This window comes from Lissotriton vulgaris, chromosome 9, assembly GCF_964263255.1.
Source record: "Lissotriton vulgaris chromosome 9, aLisVul1.2, whole genome shotgun sequence".
Classification (NCBI taxonomy): domain Eukaryota; kingdom Metazoa; phylum Chordata; class Amphibia; order Caudata; family Salamandridae; genus Lissotriton; species Lissotriton vulgaris.
Window position 1 is genome coordinate 391,119,826 of NC_141697.1, and position 25,623 is coordinate 391,145,448.

At 42.0% G+C, this 25,623-nt stretch overlaps 1 protein-coding gene across 2 annotated transcripts in view; it reads left to right on the forward strand.

Moving 5' to 3' along the window:
* LOC147690171 (cholesterol 24-hydroxylase-like) overlaps window positions 1–25,623 on the forward strand; it is a 399,802-nt gene that overhangs the window by 103,382 nt on the left and 270,797 nt on the right. For both annotated transcript variants that reach the window (XM_086937764.1, XM_086937763.1), the window contains exons 4-5: window positions 19,565–19,646; window positions 23,534–23,607. In XM_086937764.1, coding sequence (XP_086793890.1) covers window positions 19,565–19,646; window positions 23,534–23,607 — 156 coding nt within the window. The remainder of the gene's footprint in view (window positions 1–19,564; window positions 19,647–23,533; window positions 23,608–25,623) is intronic.

Genomic DNA, 25,623 nt, shown 5'->3' on the forward strand with positions numbered 1-25,623 from the left:
ATTTGATGCTTGTACGATTGAGCTGGCATAAAAAAATATAAATATCCTGGGACTTGTAGCCAGCACGGACTACAAGTGGATCAGCAAGATCGTGATTAAGGGGCGGAGCGGATCCCCGTCAATGGGGAGGTTGCTGGATGGACATAAGCAAGGTGCCCCCTGGCCTCCTGATCACTAAACACCTGACGAAGGCCGGTTAGGCCGAAATGCATTGTGCTAAATTCCAATAAAGGAGCTCCGGTAAAGTCCCCCGTGAGGCCTCAGCTCTTTTGTAAGGAGGGGGTGGTGGAGATATTTTTCACGTCAACCAGCGACGTGATCTGAGGCCACTGCTTCACAAGTTTGCCGCGGCTGTGCTGGTAGCTGCATCTGCAGCACTGTATGGACTTCTCCGAGGTATCGGATGGCTGGCGGCTCGCCTCCATTTGCAGGACGCATAATGAGGTGAAACGTAGGGTGGGCCACATTTGTCACTCCTGCCCCCTCGCAAGTGTTGCCTGCATTGTAAGGGAGGCTGAAGCGGTGTTTTGGGGACTAGAGGGAGCACCGAAAAACACCATTCTCAGGATATTGGCTACTCATGAGAACCTTCAGTCATCCTGCACTCCGCGCTTGCATCTGGGCAAAAACTTTTCCCCGCAGGACCTACCTGGCCTAATGTGGAATCCTGGGACTTGTAGTCAGCACGGACTACAAGTGGGTCAGCAAGATCGTGATTAAGGGGCGGAGCGGATCTCTGCCAATGGGGAGGTTGCTGGATGGAGATAAGCAAGGTGCCCCCTGGCCTCCTGATTACTAGGCACCTGACGAAGGCCGGTTAGGCCGAAATGCATTGTGCTGAATTCCAATAAAGTAGCTCCTGTAAAGTCCCCCGTGAGGCCTCAGCTCTTTCGTAAGGAGGAGGTGGTGGAGATATTTTTCACGTCAACCAGCGACGTGATCTGAGGCCACTACTTCACAAGTTTGCCGCGGCCGTGCTGGTAGCTGTATCCGCAGCACTGTATTGACTTCTCCGAGGTATCGGATGGCTGGCGGCTCGCCTCCATTTGCAGGACGCATAACGAGGTGAAACGTAGGGAGGGCCGCATTTGTCACTCCTGCCCCCTCGCAAGTGTTGCCTGCATTGTAAGGGAGGCTGAAGCGGTGTTTTGGGGACAAGAGGGAGCACCGAAAAACACCATTCTCAGGATATTGGCTACTCATGAGCACCTTCAGTCATCCTGCACTTCGCGGTTGCATCTGGGCAAAAAAATTCCCCCGCAGGACCTACCTGGGCTAATGTGGAATCTTGTGACTTGTAGTCAGCACGGACTACAAGTGGGTCAGCAAGATCGTGATTAAGGGGCGGAGCGGATCCCCGCCAATGGGGAGGTTGCTGAATGGACATAAGCAAGGTGCCCCCTGGCCTCCTGATCACTAGGCACCTGATGAAGGCCGGTTAGGCCGAAATGCATTGTGCTGAATTCCAATAAAGGAGCTCCTGTAAAGTCCCCCGTGAGACCTCAGCTCTTTCGTAAGGAGGAGGTGGTGGATATATATATATATATATATATATATATATCTATATATATATATATATATATACCTACCTACCTACCTACCTAGTACTAGTTAGGACCTATTATGCATAGGAAATCCGAAACATTCTATTCCCAATAACTTTGGCGCTGGATGATGAATCTTTGCAAAATTTTCCAAACTTTAAGGCAGCTCAGTTCCGCTCCTTCCCTGAAAGTCTGGGGGTGATTTGTGAAGCGGGGGCTGAGAAAAAAGGGGGGCCCAAAACGTGTTTTCCCCATGCAATTTCGGATAGGACCTTTAGCTACAGCTACCGCCCGAACCGCTGAGCGGAATTACACGACATTTGACAAAGAGGTAGTTCTCAGTTCAGACTTGTGGCTTTTGCTTAAATGGTGTCAATCTGTTCAATAGTTCCTGAGAAAATTAGAGTTAGTCATTTATATGTCTATGGGAGCGGGGGATCCGCGGAGTGTGCGAGGATTGTCATCGTACCATAAGCGCACCATCCCCATCACACGCTGAATGCTAATTGGCTGTCAAGTGGTTATCAACATTCGAAACCAAGAACTGTTGGCAGCCATTTTGTGCCTTGGTAGAAGCGATACAGAAGGGGATGATGGACGGAGCTTTTGAGCAAATCAAACAATCACCCCCAGTCAACAGATCTGGGTTTAATCCATCACCATTCTTTAGTTCACTCCACCACCCCAGTTCAGATATGGCCATCTTCAAATCAGTCTGACCCTGTGCCTCATGAGAACAGTCCAGCCCCAACTGCCAAAGCCATGTCTTCCCTGGACCGGAAAAATAGTAAAAGAAAGATGTTATGATTGATATTCGTTACTATTTTAATGTGGAGTACAATAACATCGATTATAAAAACGTTCCTGCTATTGGAAAAAAGTATATATTACTGGAATAATATTTGGTATATAGGACTGCGTTCGTCTAAATCGCTGCGTCGCCTTTGTGTATCCAGTCTGCTGCAGCCCATCGACTCCCTCCGATGCGCACCCAGGTCTCACTGCTCACCTTTTTGTGGACAGGACATCTTGTACATCATGCAGTCCCGCTATGTCCACCGAGACGTCTGACATATGATGCTAAGTCTTGATATCGGTATGGCTAACGACATACTCGTGCTCTCATCATCATTGCAGGTTCCTCACCCGCTCAGTGCTTCTGATACCACTAACTCAGTGACCAAAGAGGCCACACATGTAGTGGTGGGTCATCCTACTTGGTGGTTCGGGCCTACATGAGGCTTTTGAACCACTAGGACGCGCCATCTCAGCACTTGGGATGGGAGCAATTCTCAAATGGCATAGACCACGTGCAGCCCGTCTTTTTTATTGGTAGGGTCACGTGTGTAGTGACGCATGTTCTGGATGGGTGTGGTGTGGGTGTATACCAGCCATGAGGGAGAGTTTGTGTGCCATTCTGACAACTAGACCTGGAACTAAGAAATCACTACAATGGAAATCTGGGTAATATTTCATTTTTGTTTGTTCCTGGAAGCAAAACGGAGTGGAGTGGGCTGGATTGACATATGGCAGTGCTGCGTGACACTCTGAACCATGATTCTGGAGCTATGGGCATGGTCCCGTCGTGAGCTATGTGAGAAATAAAGTGATTCGGGTGTCCGTTTTGTAGTGCTGACGTCACCCGGGTCTTAAAAGCAAATGTGTCATTATATCTGTAAATTTCCACAACTTGGCCAACAGGGAAGGTATGGGGTTTCACTGTCTCTATATTCGTTTATAGTTGCATACATAAAAGATGGTGGACATGACGCATTTCTGCGATTATGAATGTTTGTTGTACATTCAGTGGAGTGGAGTAGCTGTAGTAATACAGGGCTGTGAAAGGTTTAAGTTGCAGTTTTTGGCACATGAAGGGCAGCTGATATATATACGTATGTGGTTATTCAGGTACACTGTACAACTTGGTGCTGTAAATCAGTGCTGGAGGCTCGGAGTTGCGTCCACATCCTGTTATTGTAGAGTAATGACGTAATATACGCGTCCCTGAAAATGTACTATAAATACTGTGCTCATGTAAATTGCTGATATAGTTTTGGGTTGTTTTTGAGCTATATAAATATGCTAAAAAAAGGAGTAGCCCACACTTACTGTCACAGGTAAGATGGTTGCATACGCTATTTATAGCACAATATAATGTGGTAGGGCGAAGGAGCAGCATTTTACAAATAAAATAAATGTACGGACACAGATAGATAGTTCAAGTGGGTACGGGCACGTGTGCTCGACTCGATTATATTACGTTGTTGGCAACAAGTAGAATTGTAATCATGATATCATACATAGATATTCAATCAGAAACGGTTCATGACTTCTGCTGTACAAAGGTAGAAGCACTGTATGTGAAATAATACACAGAAGATTCTTTCGTAAAGGGTTCATGAGTTCTCGTGCACTGAGGTAGAGGCAGTTTGTGTGGAGCCTGCTATGATGCATGGTCCAGGCCAATCGCAATGGTAGAAATGTGTTTTGGCTAATGAATTTTGCTTTAACAAGGGCACGTGGCGATTATTTACGGTGTACTGAGTTAGTGGTACGTCTGGTGTTTATCGTGCGCTCACCCTGCGATGAAGCGTGGTCTGAGCGGGCTGTACTGAAATCATTCACTGTTGCAATACTGGACTATATGAACTTTGAGGGGGGAAAAAAACCTAGCATCAATGGTTATCAATTGCTGTGCAAACTAGGTGTACTGATTGCTCCCCATAACAAATTAAACGATTCCACTTCACGCAGTGCATTGGAACTTTCACAAATTGAGGACGTATGTCTGGTGGCGATGTTGAAAGTGATACCTCAGAGGTACTTGGTATTGCCGATGGTGGAGGGAGATTTTTGCGCAATCTTCTACATTCTTTATTATCATAGTTCACACGATGCAACGATTGAAGGTGCTTGCGCATACTAGCAGTGCAACAGCACTAATTTTTTCTCTCTTTAAATAAATTGAGGCTGAATTTAGTGCTATCTGTAGTGTGGATGAAAAGGTAAATTCAAGTTGTGAACCCTACTGTGCACAGTGTACATGTAAGCTAGTAGTCAGTACAGTTATAGAACAATGCTTTTTTTCACTTATTTTAACAAAATCTGAATACATACAGTATAATTGTCTCTGCATTAAATAAATCAAGGTTGAATTCCCTACTGTCTATAGTGTAGATGCAAAGGTGAATTCAAGTTGCAAAGGTGAATTCAAGTTGTAAACCCTGCTGTCCACAGTGTAGATCTTAGGGTGGAGTGCATCATCTGCAAATATGATTAAAGTGGTAGATAGAACATGTTGCAGCATGCATTTTATTATTCAACTAAATCTATAAGTGATATACAACATTTTTTGAAGGAAACATACTAAAGGGATATTGTGTAGGATGTGATAGGTGTTACACTTACTTTGGTTTCCACTGAGTTACTGGTACCTAAAACAACAAGGTTCTGTGGAGCCTGCGATGATGTGTGGTCTGGTAAGGCCGTACTGATAGTAGTGTTTTTTGTGTTGTGAATTGTGGCTTAATAAGGTCATGTGGTGATTTTGTGTAGGTTTCAGGGACCCTACTTTGTTTGCTACTGTACTTTATAAATAATGAATGAAGAATCAGTTAAATTCTGCCTGAATACAGGCATGTGATGATGATTTATGGTGCACTGAGTTAGTAGTACCTTTGGGACTGAGTGTGTACGTAACCTGCGATGATGAGTGGTCCGGATAGGCCGCACTGGGGATAATGTTTTTTGATTTACAGAATTTTGCCTTAATAAAGCCTCATGGTGATTATTCATAGTGTACTGAGTTAGGGGTACGTCTGGTGTTTAGCGTGTGCTCAGCCTGTGATGATGCGTGGTCTGAACGGGCTGCACTCAAAGTATTGACTGTTGCATACTGGACTGTATGTACTTTGAGGGGAAAACAAAAGTGCCATCCATGGTAATGAATTCTTCAGCAACAAAATTATTAGAATCAGATGATTCCTCTAGTGGTGTAGCCATTATTGACTCCAAAAAAGAAATTCACATTTCCAATGAAGAACAAATGAGGTTCAAATTGTGACCTATGCTATCCATAGTGTAGACTATCATTAAGTGTACCTTTGCACTTGCAGCGTGCATTTTATTAATCAACTAAATCTATAAGTGATATAAAAAAAGTTGTGAAAGGAAGAATAATAAAGGGTTATTGTATAGGGTTTGATAAATGTTGTACTTAGTTTGGTATTGTACTCTGCAAATAATAAATCAACAGTGTAGTTCAAATCAAATCAAATATTTCTTTATTCAGCACTTATAAAGATACCATAAAAGTACATAAAAACAGTTAAAAATACATCAAAAAAATAATTAATCCAATACATTTCCTTTCATTTGATCCAAAGTCTTAATTTGCAGGGCATTATATTCAGCTCATCTCTCTTGAGCTCTTTAGCCTCACTGCCATCTTAATAAAACTCATAATACAGCAAAGGGTATATGCATCATTAGCCTTCTGTAAAAACATTAATGCTACCTTAGCATGTTTAAACTTGGCTTGTTTCAGTAATCCCACCAGGAACTTTCGCCTAGGTAATGAATAAAAAGGGCACAGCAAAACAAAATGCAGGGTATCCTGCGGAGACCTATTGTCGCAGCCACAGGTACCCTTCTGCTCGACCGTTAAGGTAAAACCAGGGGGATCAGCCAACAAGTGATGGAACACGTTTATTCTAAAACGGGTCATATAAAATCTGTCCTGTGCGTTATGGATCAGTGAGAGATAGGGTCTCCTTCCACTGTCTACTTTCAATAATCTATAAGCCACAACTGTGGATTTACACTCTTCAGTAGCCGCCCTCCTTGCAATTGTGTAGTTAATTGTGAGCTCTGATGACCGCAGTGTAGGCAGGAGGCAGCGGTTAGCAAGAGCTCACAACCACGTGGCATTGATTAGAGCTGCACAAAATTGGTAATTTAGTGTGTGTGCAGCCAGCGATGATAAGTGGTGCAAAGAGTTAGTGGCACCTGAAGCAAGAAAGATCTGTGAAGCCTGCCATGATGCATGCTCCGAACAGGACGCTCTGGTAGGAAAGTCTTTAAAATCTAGTTTTCTAAATAAATACTGGCTGTTCTTTCACAGGAGTGAGTTGCAGTAGATCTCCAAAAACTATGATATATTTTCTTCTAAATAAGACATCTAACTCAATACGGTCACGTGGCGAGGATTTTTGGTGCACTGAGTTAGTAATACCTTTGGCGCTTAGCGTGTACGTACCCTGCGATGATGCGTGGTCGGGGGAGGAGGCAAAGTAATTGAAGAAATGTCTTTTGTGCATGAATTTCATTTAAAAGACATAGTATGCCTCATTGCTGACATAAAACTGTTCACTCTTCTTTGCAATGATTTATGGTGCACTCAGTTAGTAGTATCTTTGACGCTGAGCTTGTACGTACCCTGCGATAATGAGTGGTGAAGGGGGGTAGCATTCGGACCAATGTCTTTTCTCTACTGAATTCTGCCTGAATACAGCCACGTGGTGATGAGATCTGGTATAGTGAGTTACTGGTAGCTTTGGCACTGAGCGTGTATGTAACCTGCGATGATGCGAAGTCCGGGCAGGCCGCACTGGGAGCAATGTTTTTTGCCTAGTGAATTCTGCTTTAACAAGGCCACGTAAAGATGACTTGAGGTGCAGTGAGTTAGTGGTACCCGAAGAACTCAGCGTTTGTGCACCCTGCGATGATTCGTTCAGGTGGGTCACACTGGTACAATGTCTCTTTGCTATTGGAATGCGTCATGTGCAATCGCCCTTCTACCTGAATCGTGAGCCCTCACAATGTAGTTCGAATGCAGTTGTTAGCACAGATATCGACAAATGATTTTGTGACTTATGTAAAAGAAATCTGAAAACATACAGTAGAATTGTCTCTGCATTACATAAATCAAGGCTGAATTCAAGTTGTGAACCCTGCTGTCCGCAGAGTACATTTATGGCAGTAGTCCACAGAAACATCGACAAATGCTTTTTTGTCACAGTTAACAAAATCTGACGACACAGTAGAATTGTCTCTGCCTTAAAAAATCGAGAATGAATGCAACTTTGTCTGTAGTGCTTAACAGATTCTGGTATCAAGTTGTGAACCCTGCTGAACTCAGTGTACATTTGAAGGCAGTACTTAGAACAGAAGTTGAGGAATGTTTTTTGTGGCATCCATTAACAAAATTGAATCTGCCTTACATAAATAAACGCTAACTTCAATGCTGTCCATAATTATCTCTGCATTAAATAAATAAAGGCTGAATTTCCTACTGTTCAAACTTTAAGAAAATCTAAGGACATAGTACAATTGTCTCTGCTTTAAATAAATCGAGACTGAATTCAATGTTGTCTGTAGTGCTGATGCGCTTGTGGTATCAAGTAGTAAACTCTGTTGATCTCAGTGTATATTTGAAGGCAGTACTTAGTACTGACATTGATGAATGTTTTTGTGGCATCCATTAACAAAATGTACTCTGCCTTACATAAATCAAGGCTAACTTCAATGCTGTCCATAATTGTCTCTGCATTAAATAAATAAAGGCTGAATTTCATACTGTTCAAACTTTAAGAAAATCTGAGGACATAGTAAAATTGTCTCTGCTTTAAATAAATCAAGACTAAATTCAATGTTTTCTGTAGTGCTGATGTGCAACTGGTATCAAGCTGTCAATTCTACTGACCGCAGAGTAGATTGAAGGCAGTACTCAGCACAGATAACAATGACAAATTTAGATCCAAAGTTGAATTCAAGTTGTAAACCCTGCTGTCCTCCGTGTAGATGGAAGGTACTAGTCGATACAGACATAAGTCTGCGGTGCTGTGGCGCTGAGTTCGCAATCGGCCTGTATCGAGGAAGCATGCGGTCATGGCGGCAACCACGTGGCAGGGTGCGGACTTTCGCTGCTGCGCACTCTGTTCTCTTTGCAGAAGTGAACCACGCCCAAGGCGTAGACTCATTTTTTATAGTCTTACGTTGGCGTTGTCTAGTTGGAGTAGACCACTCTGCTTCTGTTTCGAAGGGGGGGGGTGAACACAGCTACATGACCGAAATATTATCCAGTGTATGAGATAATATGGTTGCGTCCACTATTCAGTACAGTACATGTATCAATGGTATATCTACACATTGAAAAGTTTTTGATTTTTATAGTGAATTGTGTGTAGTATTTTACCAGTAGTCTTGGCGTTGTGTACATTATTGATGATGTTCAAGTTCTTTCCCTTCTACATACTTAGTTGCCACATCTTTGTAGATTGAGCTAGTCTACTGTTGAGGGGATATATTATTTTGGAAAGGTCTGTTGTCCTGTTTTGCGCTGCCTCTGAGGTTTTATGGGGGAGGGGTCCGTGGGAGTGGTTGTGGTGGTCGTGACGCTGGGTATTGTGATTTTGTTGGGTGTCGGAAGTGTATAATTAGAACCTCTATCACATATTGCTCTTTAAACATGGGTGTGAGTTGGATGTAATTAACGCAGTACATATTTGACGTTCTTACAGTAGTTAAATGGTAATGTTAATTTGTTAGCGGTCAGTGGAACTATTGCCTGATTTTTAAGGTAGCATTGCAGATTTGGTTTCTTGTTGAAACTATGGGGAAGTGGTCACCATTATAAGTAGGAATTATCATTTAAAAAAAACTTTGAAATTCACTGAAAAAACCACAGGTTTCAGTCAGGTATAGTTAGGAATTATCATTTGAAAAACCTTAGAAATGCACTGAAAAAACTATCGGTTTCAAGCAGGTTATAGTTAGGAATTAGCATTTAAAAAACCTTGGAAATTCACTGAAAAAAACATAGGTTTTAGGGGTGTTCCAGTTAGCTGGACATTTCACTCATACAAAACCATTGAAATTCATCCATTATAGTTAGTTGTACTAACTGTAACGCTCGCACCCGCAATCCACTAGTGATGTCACATATTACATCATTCATGAATGGTCAGTGACATCACTGATGACATCTCAAATGACATCACTGATGACATCATTCACATGACAATCAGATACACCTTATCATACACTACTATAACGTTTCATAACTCACTTTAAAATACAGAGTACCATATTTGAATCCATTGCCACACCAATACAAGTATCTAAAAACCCACTCAGTGATTCCTACATCTACACACATCTAATCAATTATCTAAATACATGCTGTCAATGATCAATTGAACACTATCAAATATACTTATACACGTATATTGACATTACACACCGCACATATCCTATTTACTTATGCAGTCATCCTACTCACTTATGCATACAATGGATTATACTTATATGTACTCACCTACACACTTACACAAACCTCACTTCATTTATTCATATAGAAAGTAACTAATACTTAGTGTGTTATAAAATCACTATTACAAGTATACACTTATCCATACAGTCACTCATGTAATCACTGAGTCTTATGTATACTTATTTATATACAACAAATGTCACATACACTGCCTTTTATTTTTCTAGTTTGTTGGACATGTGCCATTGAGAGATATATTTGCTCATCAGCACACCCATATACATATTCACTCACCCAAACAACTATTATAACATGTAGTCTTAACATCATATACCTATTGAATTAACTATTGACACATCTTTGGGCAGTCACACACACCCCACTGAACCACACACACATGCACTCTCCCATACAAATAATAAGTTAACTAATCAATAACTAAAATAGACTTTCACGTAACTAGTAACCGAATAGTGATGCAGTTTACACAACTGAGAAAGTAATACAGATATTCACACAGTTTAATCACTATCCAATATATTTAGTGAGACACTATAAATGAGTCAAGTAAACAGTAAATGACAATGCTACTAAATCCTCCATCCAGACACTTATAGATCCACTCATTCTTCAATGCAGATTGCTATATATATAATACATATTTAAATAACAAACCAAACCACATTCACTGGATGATGTCATCAGTGATGTCATCAGTGATGTCATTTGAGATGTCATCAGTGATATCACTGACCATGTCATGAATGATGTAATATGTAACATCATCACCAGTGGATTGCGGGCGCGAGAGTTACAGTTAGTACAACTAACTATAACGGAGGAATTTCAATGGTTTTGTATGAGTGAAATGTCCAGCTAACTAGAACACCCCTAAAACCTATGGTTTTTTCAGTGAATTTCTAAGGTTTTTTAAATGCTAATTCCTAACTATAACCTGCTTGAAACCTATGTTTTTTGCAGTGAATATATATATATATATATATATATATATATATATATATATATATATAGCAACAAAATAAAAGGAATAACGAGGAAAAGAATAGTAAAGAGTAGCAAGACTAGAAAGAAATGAGTAGAGAATTGGATAGGAACATCTCTCCGACTGATTCCTCCACCACATCTCGCCAACCAAGCTGAGGGGAGTCTGGTACTGCAACCAGGCGAGAGTTCAGTCAGGACGCAAAGTTCCCACCCATCCACAGCAATACATCTATTCTGTGGTGAACTTCCATCTGGCGAGCGGAGGCCCGTGCTTTAATACTGTTTCAAGCAAAAAACAAAGCTTCTAGAAAGCCTTGCCCCTTCTCATCGGCGAAAACCAGGCTGGCTCGTATCAGTCCACGTCAAGGTCAAAGCAGTGGCTGGCCAATCCCCTGTATTCTGGCTTTGAGGCGGAGTTTGCACATTCCATCGCTAATATTCACTTCGCTCTGGTGTGTGAGGTGCGAAAAACAAGTGAGGAGCAAAACATGCCTTCCCCACCTTGTGAAGCTCAGAAAATGGCGATAGTCGAGAAAATGGAGTCAGTTATGACAACATGGTCATGCACGTGAAGAAGATTCAAGCAATGCAAAATGACATGAGACCATGTCAAAGCAAATAGCAAGCACCGCCGTAAAGCAAGATACAGTTAAAGAACCAGATTGACACGAAGCCATGTCAAAGTCAATAGTAAGGGTACTGCTCTACTCTCTAACTATTCTCACTAGGCAGGCATATGCAACCTCATTCTACATTAAGGCCAGAGTAAAATAACACGCTAAAGTCCGTCTAAGATGGTGATAGTTGACGGTCATCACGGGGTACTCGACCACACGAGTGGCCCATTTAGTACATTCCATCCCATGCCCATCGACTAACACCATCAGCATATATCAAGAACAGAACAGAACAGCAAAATACCACAGCAAACATCTATGATAGTCCATCCCTTGACCAATGGCTACCATAACATATTGGTCGGAATTCAGCTACTCGGGGATGGAACATAGATAAAGGATTAGGCACACACTGAATAAATCAACATAAACAAACAAGGATACATATGGTTAATGCTATACCACCTAGAATAGAACAAAGTTTACCAAATCTGCAACCACCCAAACAACCAATCCCACCACCCTTTCTCAACATCTTGTTTGACCTCTTTATCCCATTTATGTAAATCATCAATGTAGGAGTGGATTTATTTAGAGTGATCTGAAAGATTAAATCAACACATTCTCTCAAAATCTGAGCATCCATGATCATGTTTGAAGAGTAAATAATCAATAGCAGCTCTATTGTGCAAAATAGCTTTTCATGCACCTTGCACGTCTAATAAAAATTTTGTCAAAGCAATCGATGTACGATTAATATTTTTTACCATAAGACACACCAATTCACTAACAGCTCTGGAGTTACAAATCGCTAAGCCCGGAAATTTCTTACAATTCAAGCAGCTAAACTAATGTATTCAGATTTCGATAATAAATGCAATTCAGAGTCGCAATGCTTATTAAGTTGCACCGCTTCTCTCACAGTCCGTGCATGAGATGATGGATCTAACAGGAACATCATCAAACTTAATCTACTAAAAGCACATGGTCCACCTGTGATATTAGCTGGGATGTACGTATATGTAAGATTTCCACCGGAAAACAACCACCCTACAGGCAGCTTGACATGTCTGAAATGACTAGTGGCATTTACTATATTTAGGCACCCCATTTCATTTTGCACATTAGCACATGTATTATCATGTTGATATTACCAAACAAACCTTTTCTTGCCAAGAACTTCTATTAGGTCAAATTTGGGCGCACTTAACAATCAAAGCCGGGTTGCAAGTTAAGTTAATACAGATGTATTGTAAGTTTGAAGCTGCGTCATACCTTTCCCATCGCTTTCAGTAGCTTCGGGACAGAATTTTAAAAACTCATTTAGCAATAAATTGGATCTTACATCATGTTCCTCTATTGCCCCTTCGGCATTTGTGACATTAAAAATGTGTAATAAGACATTGGCAGGGGTATGCACCGTTACAAGGCATGTAGAAACCACGTCCAAGGTGCTTCGCATGTTGGACATGCAGATGTATAAACGATTGAGCACCGTCTGTGCCAGGTGCAACCAAAATTTAGTTTTCTGAGTCAGAATTGCTGTCAGTCTGCCCGGTCTGCTGGCCACTTCGTGACAAGGAGCTTCTCGCTCTCCCCGTCTCCAGTCGCACATGGCCAAAAGGAGTCCAACGAGCACACATGGGACACAGACATACCATATAGTTATCTAGAGGAACGGAAACAAAAACAGGTATTACTCATTCTCGCAAATAACATTTTTCTGCTGGCAGATGTTCTTACTTCTCCTGTCCTTGTTTCAAAGCAAGGATTGCATTATCCTTTCCAGTTACAATTATTTCAGCCTGTTCGGGGGGTCTATTGGGTGACTGTACCCACACCTTGGCTCCTGGGTTTTTATCAGTTGAGCCAAACACTCCTTCCCCACGTACAGTGAGGAAGGCTGGGGCAGTCCCCTTCTTTACTACCCCTCCGTACACTTGCATGATTACTAATTGTGCAACTCTGTCTCCAGATTGAATCACTAATTCAGCATCTCCACTTTTAAGTAGGATGACTTTAATTTCTCCTTGATAATCAGCTTCAATCACACCTCCCAGCACTTGGATGCCCTTTAGAGCCAATCCAGATCGAGGAGCAATCAAACCAAGGTGCTCTGGGAGGATCTGAATTCCCACTCTTGTCTCAATGAATGTAATGTCTCTCGGTTTCAGCTTATGTAACTGCAAAGCTTGTAAATCAAGACCAGCATCCTCTGGTGTAGCTCTATAGAGAGCCAAAGCTCCAGGAACTATCTCCCCATATAGAATGGTATTGGTAGCCACATGGGGCTGAATCTGGAAAGCTGGAGTTAACATTCGCATTAAAGGTGTTTCTGCATTTGCCAAAGGCCTATTGTTTAAAACCTGCAAAGCTTCGCTCAAATTATCTTGCCAGTTTTTTAACGAATCATCATACCGTTTCTTAAGTTGGTCTTTCAACAGCCCATTCATACTCTCAATCAAACCCGCAGCCTGTGGGTAATACGGAGTGTGAAAAATCCACTCAATATTGTGCTGTACACAATAATCCTGCACCAATCTACCTATAAAAGGACTTCCGTTGTCACTTTGGATCTGTAATGGAATTCCATAACACGAGATTAACAAGTCCAGAGTCTTTAAAGTATTCGACTGGGTAGCACGTTTACATGGAAAAGCAATCAAATATCCCCTGTATGTGTCCACAGCCTTGCACACATATTGACATCCTCTACTTTATGGCAGAGGCCCGATATAATCTATCTGCCAAATCTGCGCTGGTAACTAGCCTCTACCTAGCTAACCTTCACTATCTGTGGGACTGATCTTTGTCGAGCATGCTGAAAAATGGGACACTGCAAGATCACGGTTTTAATCAAGTCTAGTGGAATGTTTATTCCTCTATTTTCTGCCCTCCTGCTAGTAATCTGTATCCACACTCCTGATGTGCCCACTTCGCAATCCCAACCAAGTCAGTATCCTGTGTTTCCACTTCTGCCTCTGAAATCTCATCTGTGAGGGAATTAAACCAATGGTCAAGTGAGTCAATAGATCAACGAGCATCTACATGGTATACAGTAACTGTACTTTGTGACAACATGGTCTAGATCTCTTTCCACAATTCCTTAACCCACACCTCTTTTGTATTTATCATCCAACTATGAGCATGCTATGTCGGAAGCCAAGTTGCTAACCCATTGTCCGCGGATCACAAGTCATTGTAAATAAGATATTTTCCTGGCAGTTCTTGTTTCAAAGCTTGATACACAGTGTAAAGTTCAGCAAACTGACTACTCTTCCCTTCTTCAGTAGTGGTCAATAATTTCTGGGTCACAGGATTATACAACACCACTTTCCAATGCCTCTTGGCTCCTACATACCTGGCTGAACCATCAGTAAACCACACATGCTTTTGTCCTCGACGAACAGTTCACTAAATGGCTTAACCCACTCTAAAGGGAATCCCTGTATTTCAGGTACGTCTTGCAACATTCCTGTCTCTTCCATTGGCGCCTGCGCCATCTGTTCGTGCAACACTTCAGTACCTTTGGGACCTACTTGGGCCCTATCCTGTATATACCGCTTCCATTTGATCACACTGGCTTCCTGTGCATGTCCTTTTTTATGATTTTTAGGGGAACTCATCACCCACTGCATTATGAGAATCTCAGGTCTCAAAATCACATCATGCCCTAGGGTCAATTGCTCGGTATTCACTAGAGCCCAATAGCATGCAAGTAACTGTTTTTCAAAAGGAGTATAACACTCTCCAGCATCTGGCAGTTTCTTTGTCAAAAACCCTTAAGGTACTTTCAATCTTTCCTTCTTCTGCCACAAACTCCAATTAGCATATGGTCCTTGTACTGTTACATTTAAATCAACATCTCCCTCTCGTACCGGCCATAAATCTAAAGCATGCTGAATAGCCTCTTTTGCCAACTCAAATGCTGTTTGCTCCTGCTTTCCCCACTCAAAAGCATTTTTCTTTCGAGTACCTTTGTAAAAAAGGGGCCAAAATCTGACTCAAATGTGGAATATGCTGCCTCTAAAAACCAAACAATCCAATGAATCTCTGAGTTTCTTTTCAGTTTCGTGGCACTGAAAATTCTCTAATCTTTTGTCTCACTTGGGGCACCACCTCTCAATGTCCCTGGTGCCACTGGATACCTAAAAACTTCACACTCTCAGAGGGTCCTTATAATTTGTTGTGATTGATTTCCCATCCTTTACTCTGTAAATTCTCCTCTATTCCGTCTAACTGAATCGGCACTTGTTCTTGGTCTCTCCCTGTATCATCACATCATCAATGTAATGACAAAGCTGTACTCCAGGAATAACTGACACTTCATCTAAATGCTCTGCCACCAGCCGGTGACAGATAGTGGGACTATGCAAGTACCCTTGAGGTAAGTTCTTAAATGTCATTTGTCTATCATTCCATGAAAAACTAAATTGCTCTTGACATTCAGGGGCTATTGGTATCGAAAAGAAAGCATTAGCAATATCAACAGTAGCATACCAAGTCCCTGGTTTTTATCTGTATTTTCTCAATGAAGGTAGCTGTATCTGGGATAGCGGCAGTCAAAGGAGGTGTATGCTTGTTCAGTTCACGATAATCAACTGTCAAGCGCAAAGCATTATCACTTTTGCTCACAGGTCATACAGGATTATTCCAAGCAGTAGTGATCGGGGTTTTCACCCCTGCTTCTATCAACTCTTGAATAGTGGCACCAATCGCTTCATATCCACCCGAATTCTGTACTGTTTCAAATGAATTACTTTTGTAGCCTGGGGTACTTTCACTGGGGAATTTTCAAATGACCTACTCTTATAGCATTAACTTAAATGCACTTCTTTGATCTGAATTGATAGTACCCGTCTTCCAAATTCAAAATCATTCCTTTCATAATATCAATGCCAATTATATAGTCAGAAAGGGGCACAATCAATGCAGTATATTCTCTTTTCGGTATTTTCCCTATTTTCACGCGGACCTTCGTCTGCACTGCTGACGTCTCTTTGCTGCCTAAACCTGTAATTGTAAAATACTGTTCGTTGAACTTTTTGGGATTTCCATATATCAAAGTGGCCTCCGCTCCGGTATCTACTAAGGCTTGGGCTCTCCGAACATTACGATGTCTCCAGTGGATTTCTATATCAACATGCAGTCTGTTATCTTTGTGAGCCCATCTCTGTACCGGAGCTTGACCTATTTTCTAATCTGCCTTATACCGTTTTTTTCCCAGGTTAAACCCTGATACATTCCTTCATATCTTTTAGGGAGAAATTCCTCTTCTCTCCTTCTCTCAACAAGCTAATCATTTTCTAAGTCTTCCTCAGCCTTCCTGCTGGAGTGGGTACGTTTCTACCTCTCCTTCCCCTGCTCTTAGTTCTAATCTGATTGTCTTTGCGCTTTATTCTGTTTATTTACTTTCCTGCTCCCTTCCTTCTTATCCAGGCCTCTCTTTCGATACATCTGCCACATACTTGTGGTAGTTATTCCGTCTATCTGTTCTTTTTCCATCGGTCAACAAAGCCATAAACATATCTCTCCTAGACAGCTTGTTACTGTCCGTGCGAGTCTCAGACCTAGAAGGTCTCTCAGTTTTTATCCATTCTCCCAATTCTCAGAATTCACGAATTGCCTCAACCACCTGTGCCAAAGTGTTACCAGTCTGATTGATCAGCAAAGTCCTCATCACCTGTTTATATGCAGGAGGAGCAGTACAAATTATCCTATTTCGCACAGATGCATTCAACAATCGATCCATCAACCTATGTTCCTGATCCAAGAAAATAGAGTTTTTCTTTACCCCATCCTTCAGCTTCTGTATAGCATCTCTCAAAGTATACCAAGGTTTATCATTCACTGGCCAGTCTGACTCCGTTGGGTATTTATGACTACATCCAACCACAGCCAACTGCAACAAACTAGTTTGAACATTGTCACCATAATTCCTAAACTGCTCCTGCACTGTAGAATCTGAGCTAAGCTTACAAAATGTCACTGCATCTCCATGGTCTCGCATCACACCAGCAGCACCCAGATCATACAATCGAACCATCCACATAAGTAGAGGTTCTCCAGGTTTCTGCCGAAATTTGTCTGAAATGTTATTAATCTCCTGCTGAGTAAAATCTTCCATACTATCAATCGAAACTCCCTGTGGGAAATTCAGACCACCTTGTATTTTTCGACGATAAATAGGTTGTCCCTGAACCACTTTGCATTCCCCTGACTCACCCTGCTTCTGAACCTGATCACACTCATCAACTTTATCACCTCTCCATTAGAGTCTGAAAACTAAGAAGAATCCCAAATATTTCCATCCCATGTCTCAGGTTCCGAGTCAATTCCAACCTTTGAAATAGCTAACCGCACCTTTCTCTTGTTAACTCTCCTCTTCGATTCCTATACTTATACTTCGTGGTACGCTCTGCTGCTTTTTCAGCTACAGTCTGATAAGTTTCCAACTTGTCTAACAATTTATCCTGACAAGTTAACAATGAAGAGGTATTCTTCGTTTCAACACACTGTTTCTCTAACCTCTCACATTCACTTTGCAACTTAACATATTTATCATGTATTATTCTATAAGTATTTAAGAGAATCCAACCCCTTCTTCCTAATGAAGAGAGTTCTTCTCCTTTTTTCACAGGCACTTTTTGCAAACACGCAACAACTTGAGCTGCTTCAGCGTCCGCCAAACATGCACTCCAATTCTCACTCAATCCAGTACAATTAGCCCACTCATGGGCAAGCACCCCAAATGGGGCCATTTCCCATCCAGGAATCTCAATTGGTATCTGCGAGTCCGCCTTTGATTTTCTAGAAAACATATTTCTTCCCCTTAAATCCACCCCTTCAATCCTGTGAGAATGACGCCAAGATGTTCTGGATCTGCTTTTCTCAAAAAGAACAGATCCTAACCACACTACTCCCTTGGACCGAGGCAAAACCCAGCACTCCCCCTAGGCGAGACAATAATATCAATCCAAACGTAGGAATATAACACATATGAATTTATTAATACACTACTTCAACAAAGGCAGGCCAAATGCATTAGTCATGGCAGACTCCCAAGTAACAATAAGATGAGTAAAAAAAATTGTCAAAATAAAGTGCAATGTATATATATAGCAGCAAAATAAAAGGAGTAAGGAATAATGAGGAAAAGAATAGTAAAGAGTAGCAAGACTAGAAAGAAATGAGTAGAGAATTCGATAGGAACAACTCACCGACTGATTCCTCCACCACACCTCGCCAACCAAGCTGACGGGAGTTTAGTACTGCAGCCTGGTGAGATTTCAATCAGGACACAAAGTTCCCAAGCGTCCACAGCAATACATCCATTCTGTGGTGAACTTCCGGCTGGCCCACGGAGGGCCCTTGCTTTAATACTGTTTCAAGCAAAAAACTAAGCTTCTAGAAAGCCTCGCCCCTTCTTATCTGAGAAAACCAGGTTGGCTCGTACCAGTCCACATCAAGGTCAAAGCGGTTTGTACATTCCATCAATAATACCCAGTTTGCTCTGGTCTGTGAGGTGCGAAAAACAAGCGAGGAGCAAAACATGCCCTCTCCACCTTGTGAGGCTCAGAAAATGGCGACAGTCAAGAAAATGGAGTCAGTTATGCAAACGCAGTCATGCACCTAAAGAAGCTTCAAACAAAGAAAAATTAGTGCAAGATGACATAAGACCACGTCAAAGCGAATAGCAAGCACATCCTTAAAGCAAGATAAAGTTAAAGAACCAGATTGACATGAAGCCATGTCAAAGTCGATAGTAGGGGTTCATATCGAAGAGTACCTCTCTACTCTAACTATTCTCACTAGGCAGGCATATGTGACATTGTTCTACATTAAGGCCAGAGTAAAATAACACGCTAAAGTCCGTCTAAGATGGTGATTGTTGACGGTCATCACTGGGTACTCGACCACATGAGTGGCCCATTTAGTCCAAGGTATTACAAAAACAAGTAAATTGGTAGTGTTGGTGTTAAAATTAAATTCCACTCACCAGCATGTTCTGAAAATTGCCTCTGACTTAAATTGTTTGGAATATTTGGTGAATCGTAGTATAAAGAGCACAATATGAAAATTAGACTATTAACTCGCTTGCATGTATTCTTTCTTTACCCTTGCAGGGCTGAGAAGTATGGTCCAGTTGTGCGTATTAATGGTTTTCATATCGTGACACTGGTTATAACCAGCCCTGAAGCAATAAAGGTATGGTAAGCCGCAAGTCCGCACAGCGGTACAAAGATTTGACTGGCTACTTGTGAAATGGGAAAATATTTATGGCAGTCTTAAAACTTGGAGACCTCTGGATCCATCAAGAATACTATTGTGTACAGAAACAGTAATCGGGGTTGTATATTGCAATCAATGCTGTGAAACAACAGGAACAAACCAGCAGAGTTCAAAAGAGAAATGAGTACTAGAAAGTAACTTGGAAGTAATGCTAACTGGATTCTGTCAAAAATGTGACAAATAATCCCTACACATAATCTCAATCAGCATTTACCTTTTCCTCCGAATCGTTTGTTAAGTCAGTAAGGTTTAAAAGAGCCGTATTGTATTTGCTTCAATACACTACACTGAGAATTAAACAAAATATTCATTTACTTGAGGTTTCATGACACTTTGCATGCCATTAAAGAGTAAGCTTTAGGACCTTTTTTACCCACGAATATTCACACACGCTTTGTTGGATTCATCACAGCACAGTGTAGACCTAGAAAAGCAGGTCTAATTATATGCAGAATGAAATGGTCTTGGGTTCTCTTCAGCAGCATTTTCCATAGCTAAGCCATCTTGCACGGCACAGTAGTACTTCCTCGAAAACATATTTTTCACAATGAAATACACAGGTCTTAAGGTGTCAGTAACTAGAGCCAAACTGGTCCTGCGTTGCTTGTGTTCTAGTTCAGGGAGGACCTGGCTTGGCAAGTTCGGGCTGGACTGTTCCCATGAGCAGCAGGGCCAAGGCTAATTTGCACATGGCTGTGTCCAAACTGAGGTGGCATGGTGAGCAAAAGAACAATGGATTTAGATGTTACCACGAGAGATTGCCAGTGGTTAGGCAAATTGAAAAAATTATTTCCATCACCTTTTGTGTGTTTGTTCCGCCTTTACAATTGGCATCCATTCAGTCTCGCATCCATCAATCAATATTTCACCATTCTAACCAATTACTGGCGATTTCATCCATTGATCGGTTCATGCAACCATCATCTATGGATGTATCCATCCATAAATCCATACACCCATTTTTTGACCTACACAATCATCAATAAAGCCATCCATCTACCAGTCCTCTCAGATTCCCATTGAGTTTTTCATCCATCCTCTCAAATTTACATTTACTGTGCCACCCAGCTATCCTCTTAGATTTACATTTACTATGCCATCCTTATGCACACCCATCCATCTGTGAGATTTCCATATACTCAGCCATCTTTTCATCTACCCATCTTTTCATCCATCCATCCATTCATCCTCTCAGATTTCCATTTACTGTGCCGGTCATCCATCCATCCATCTACATAGATTTCCATTTACTCTTTCATCCTCCCATCCTCTCATGTGCTCATCCACCCATCCTTTTTACCCAGTCGTCCACTCATCATTCCACCCACTCATCCATCCATCTATCACCCATCTATGTTTTCACCCACTCATACATTTATCCTTTCACCCACTGAACCTTTCACACACCCACCCATCCTTTTAGCCACCCATCCTTTCACCCACCCTTCCATCTTTTTACCCACCCATCGCTTCACCCACACATCCATCCATCCTTTCACCCACTGATTCTTTCATCCCACCCACACTTCCATCTATCCTTTCAGCCACCCATCATTTCACCCACTGACTAATCCCTCTTTTCTACTACTCATGCATTAATTCACTCATTCTTCGTTCCCTTTTCTATCAACCCATATTTTTCTTCTTTTTAGTGTTTTATGCTTTTATCTGTCAAGTTGCTAATAAGAGGCACAGAAAGAACCCACCCCCGCTGTAGCTGCTAAAGCGGGGTGTTTACAGCACCGAGGCCCCAACTCTTCATGCAGTCCCCAGTCAGCCCAAGGCCAAAGAATATCTGTGAGAAATGCAAGAATCCAGAACCCCTAATCACATTCTGGTGAGGGGGAGCATCATTATGCATTCTGCTACTTAAGCAGTTGTAATTAAATTGCCCCACACTTAATCTTGTGGTAGCAAAATCGTTCCCAAAAACGTAGACTCCCCAAATCCATGATCTAGTCACCTCGTTTACTGGATCAGAGATGGTGTAAAATTCAAATTCATGAGGCAATGCATCCCAGTGTTAAGGCATCTCTCCAAACATCAATTGGCATAGTAAAAACAGGTAATTAAATAATGGGTCCACTCAATATTTGAGTTCTAGATCACTGAATATTAAAGGGCTAGATTGCAAAAATTCAAAATAAGCCGTTCAGAGTCAATGCTCTCAGATGCAATGTTATAAAAAGTATGTAAACATCAGGAGCTATTTTAAGTCTCAGTGGCCGGCAAAATAAGAATTATGCAGCATCCTTATTAGATTATGAAACTCTTCTGGCATACTCCCAAAATCACAGGGTTCTAATACAAACTTCTTGGGGAAACATCCATTACAACGCGGGCTTTACACCGCGCTACCATTATGATGCAGCCATCACAACGCAAGTCGTTACAACGACTCGCGCTGGATGGCGCTATATACTAAGGAATAGCATGATTTACTATTCCAACACCTTGCCTACTGTTACGTGGGCTGGAGTTGGAATAGTAAATCATACTATTCCTCATTCCAGCGCCTCCAGCACAAGTCGTTGTAAAGACTTGCGTTATGATGGCTGCGTCGTAATGGTAGCGCGGTGTTAAAGCCCGCGTTGTAATGACATACATCCCACTTCGTGCATCGCAAATTAGGAAAACTTAAAAATTATCATGATGTGAGCAAAAGTCTAATTTCTTTAGCAAATGAGAACACAAAAAAATACTCATCATTACCTTAACACACAACCATCAAAAATGGATTCAACACCCTCTATGCTAATGTCATCCAGAGATGTTCTAACAAACATAAACCATTTAGAGAATAAGACTTTCTCCAGCGAAGCAACCAAATAAATTAGATACTTGTTGTGGTTTTACTTTTGTACTGTAGCAAGTTCAACACTAGCCAGGCAATTATTCCAGTGGAAATAGACCCCTATGTCACCAATTTAACTGTGTACTCTGCGAAGCTAGTGGGGAGCGGATGTATGGAGGCGGAAGCAGGACTGAGTAATAGAGATGGCATCCATCTTGGTCAAACTTGAGATTTATACAGACATGTGGCTAAACTAATACACATTCTATACATCATATGAAACTCGTTTCAATTGCAATTAATTGAATTCAATCTATGTATGTAGGATAATACGTAAAATTGTATATCATATGTCATTATTAGTGCACACAAAATATAAGCTTATAAACATTCCCACTATCTCTGAACCTTGCTGTTCCTGAACTCAGCCACAACTAGGATAGCAGGTAGTTAGATAGTATCTGTATGAGGACTTTCTATGTGCCTATCCTGTGAGGGTCCTTGCATGCCTGCCCAGTGAGTGTGGCTGAATGCCCGCGTCTTCTTGCTAACCCTGTAAATTGTTGCCTGCAATGTGACTGATTGCCATTTGTGTGATATCTGTGTTCGTGTCTGTGATGTCTTTTTTATGAATATGTATATATGGTGTATGTCATGGACATGGTAAGTCTTGGGGTTAAGGGTTGTGGCGGGGATAGGTGGGTGGTTTGTGTGTGTGTGTGTGTGTGGTCTTGGACTGCTGCTGCCCATGATACACCTGTGCTGTTTGTGTGTCAGAAATTAAGACTGCTGACACACAGATGTTAGCCTTTCTATGTGGCTTAATAAAAATAAAGAAATCTTTCTGTTATACTAGAAGCAACACGATTGGTACACTCAAAGTTTTTTTAGCATTTTCTTTAAACACTAGTTGATTTTCTAAATTAATTTGTTTAGACTTTACGGATATTGCCAAGAGACCCAATGCAGGGTACTTTACTTGTTTGTTGATACGTCTGTTTCCTTCTAGGAATTCCTGATGTCACCAAAATATTCAAAGGTTTCAATGATCTCTAAAAGCCTCGCTTCAGTCTTTGGTGTGAGGTAGGAATACTATTGCATATCTATTGCTGCATTATTGTGTAACTAATGCCCAAGGAAGTGTGGAGTACCCCAAACACCGTTATGCTCATGATATGGGTTTGGGCAGTTTTCTAATAAGTAGATTATAGTTATGGACGCCACGCAAAGGTCCTGGGCAAAGTATATCTTAAAAACTTACTGTAGAGCCTTTTTAGAAATGTTAATCTTTCTCAATTACCTTCACCAACCCTCTATCTTCTTCTGAGCACTATAATAGTGCACCCTGTGTCTGATCACCATGGGCTGAACTCCAAACACTAAATCTGTAAATCAGCTGGTTTTAACATGTAATTTAGGGGCTGATTTACAGTTTGGCAGATGAAGGACATGAGCCACAGGTGGCAGATGTTCCTTCCGGGGGTTTAATCAAAAAAAGACTAGCTAAAGTTAGGGAGGATTAACAAAATTTAATTTTTAAATTTAGGTGACTCAGTTATGTTTCGTCAAGGGGTAGTGGCACCTGGTAGGTGTGCTCATGAAGCCCTCACCCACCAACCTAGTTGGTGGCATGCTTCATCATCGGGCCCACCCAGTGACACCTAGCGTGTCCCGGGTGTGCTTCGACGCCTGTTTACAGCGGAGCAGGTATGTCGCTGAGTGTGCGGTGAAAGGTGTTATGAATGTGAGTTTAAAACGGCTTGGCGGAGGTCCCAGTACCCGAAGGTGTCTACACGTCACCTTCGGGTACTAGGGCGTGTAGACACATAGTCTGAATCACACACCCACTTGTTTAATTACACACACATTTTAATCTGTCCTGAAGAAAGCCAGCATATTCATAAGGCACTGGCTGAAACATGTTGACTCATCTACGGATGTGGGAGGTCGTAACTCGCCTCTAACATCCTACAGCCTTATTTTTAACCGCTGACTGTGGCCCAGGTATTAAAGTTTGATTCACCTTCGGGTACTGGCTGGGACCTCCGCCAAGCAGTTTTAAACTCACATTCATAACACCTTTCACCGCACACTCAGTGACATACCTGCTCCGCTGTAATCAGGCGTCAAAGCACACCTGGGACACGCTAGGTGTCACTGGGTGGGCCCGATGATGAAGCATGCCACCAACTAGGTTGGTGGGTGAGGGCTTCATGAGCACACCTACCAGGTGCCACTACCCCTTGACGAAACATAACTGAGTTACTTAAATTTAAAAATTAAATTTTGTTAATCCTCCCTAACTTTAGCTAGTCTTTTTTTGATTAAACTCTATAAAATTCGGGGATATGGACTAGCTATCTGGTCCTCTCTCTCCCTCTTGATACACGATCAGATGTTCCTTCCGCCCACTTTATATTGAATGCTTGTTTATACACTCATAGGCCCTAATTCCGACCTACATTCTTTCGGGGGTGGAACGACCGACCATAGGTTGGCGATTCCGACAACCCCACAAGGATGCAGCTACACACGGAGGTGCGTCTGCAGAGTGGTGCTGAAAGTGGGCGTGTCCTCTGACCACTTTTCAGCAATCCAGCTGTGTGGGGCTTACTGGAGGTAACAGGAGGACTAGTTGGCCCCCAGGGACCCTCAAGGTACAAGGGGACTTCATCCTTATAATATTAGTGCGCCAGGAGGCGGGTTTGCAGAGTGGTGGAGAAAGGGGGCATGGAATCTGACAACCTCTCAGCAATTGCACTGTGTGGGGTTTACTGGAGGTAACAGGTGGGCTAGTTGGCCCCCAAGGACCCTCACCCACGAAGGGTCTTCACCCCAACCAAGAGCGCCCCAGGAGGCTCATTTGCACGGTGGTGGTAAAAGAGGGCTTGTCCTGCTTATCACAACTCAGTAATCCTGCTGTATTGCACATACTGGAGGTAATGGGATGGGTATTTGCCTCCCAGGGACATTCTTGGGGGCCAAGTACCTCTCCTGTTACCTTCAGTATGTCCCACACAGTAGGATTGCAGAGAAGTTGTCAGAGGCAATGTCCCCTTTCTCTACCACTCTGCAAATGTGCCTCTTGGTGCACTACTA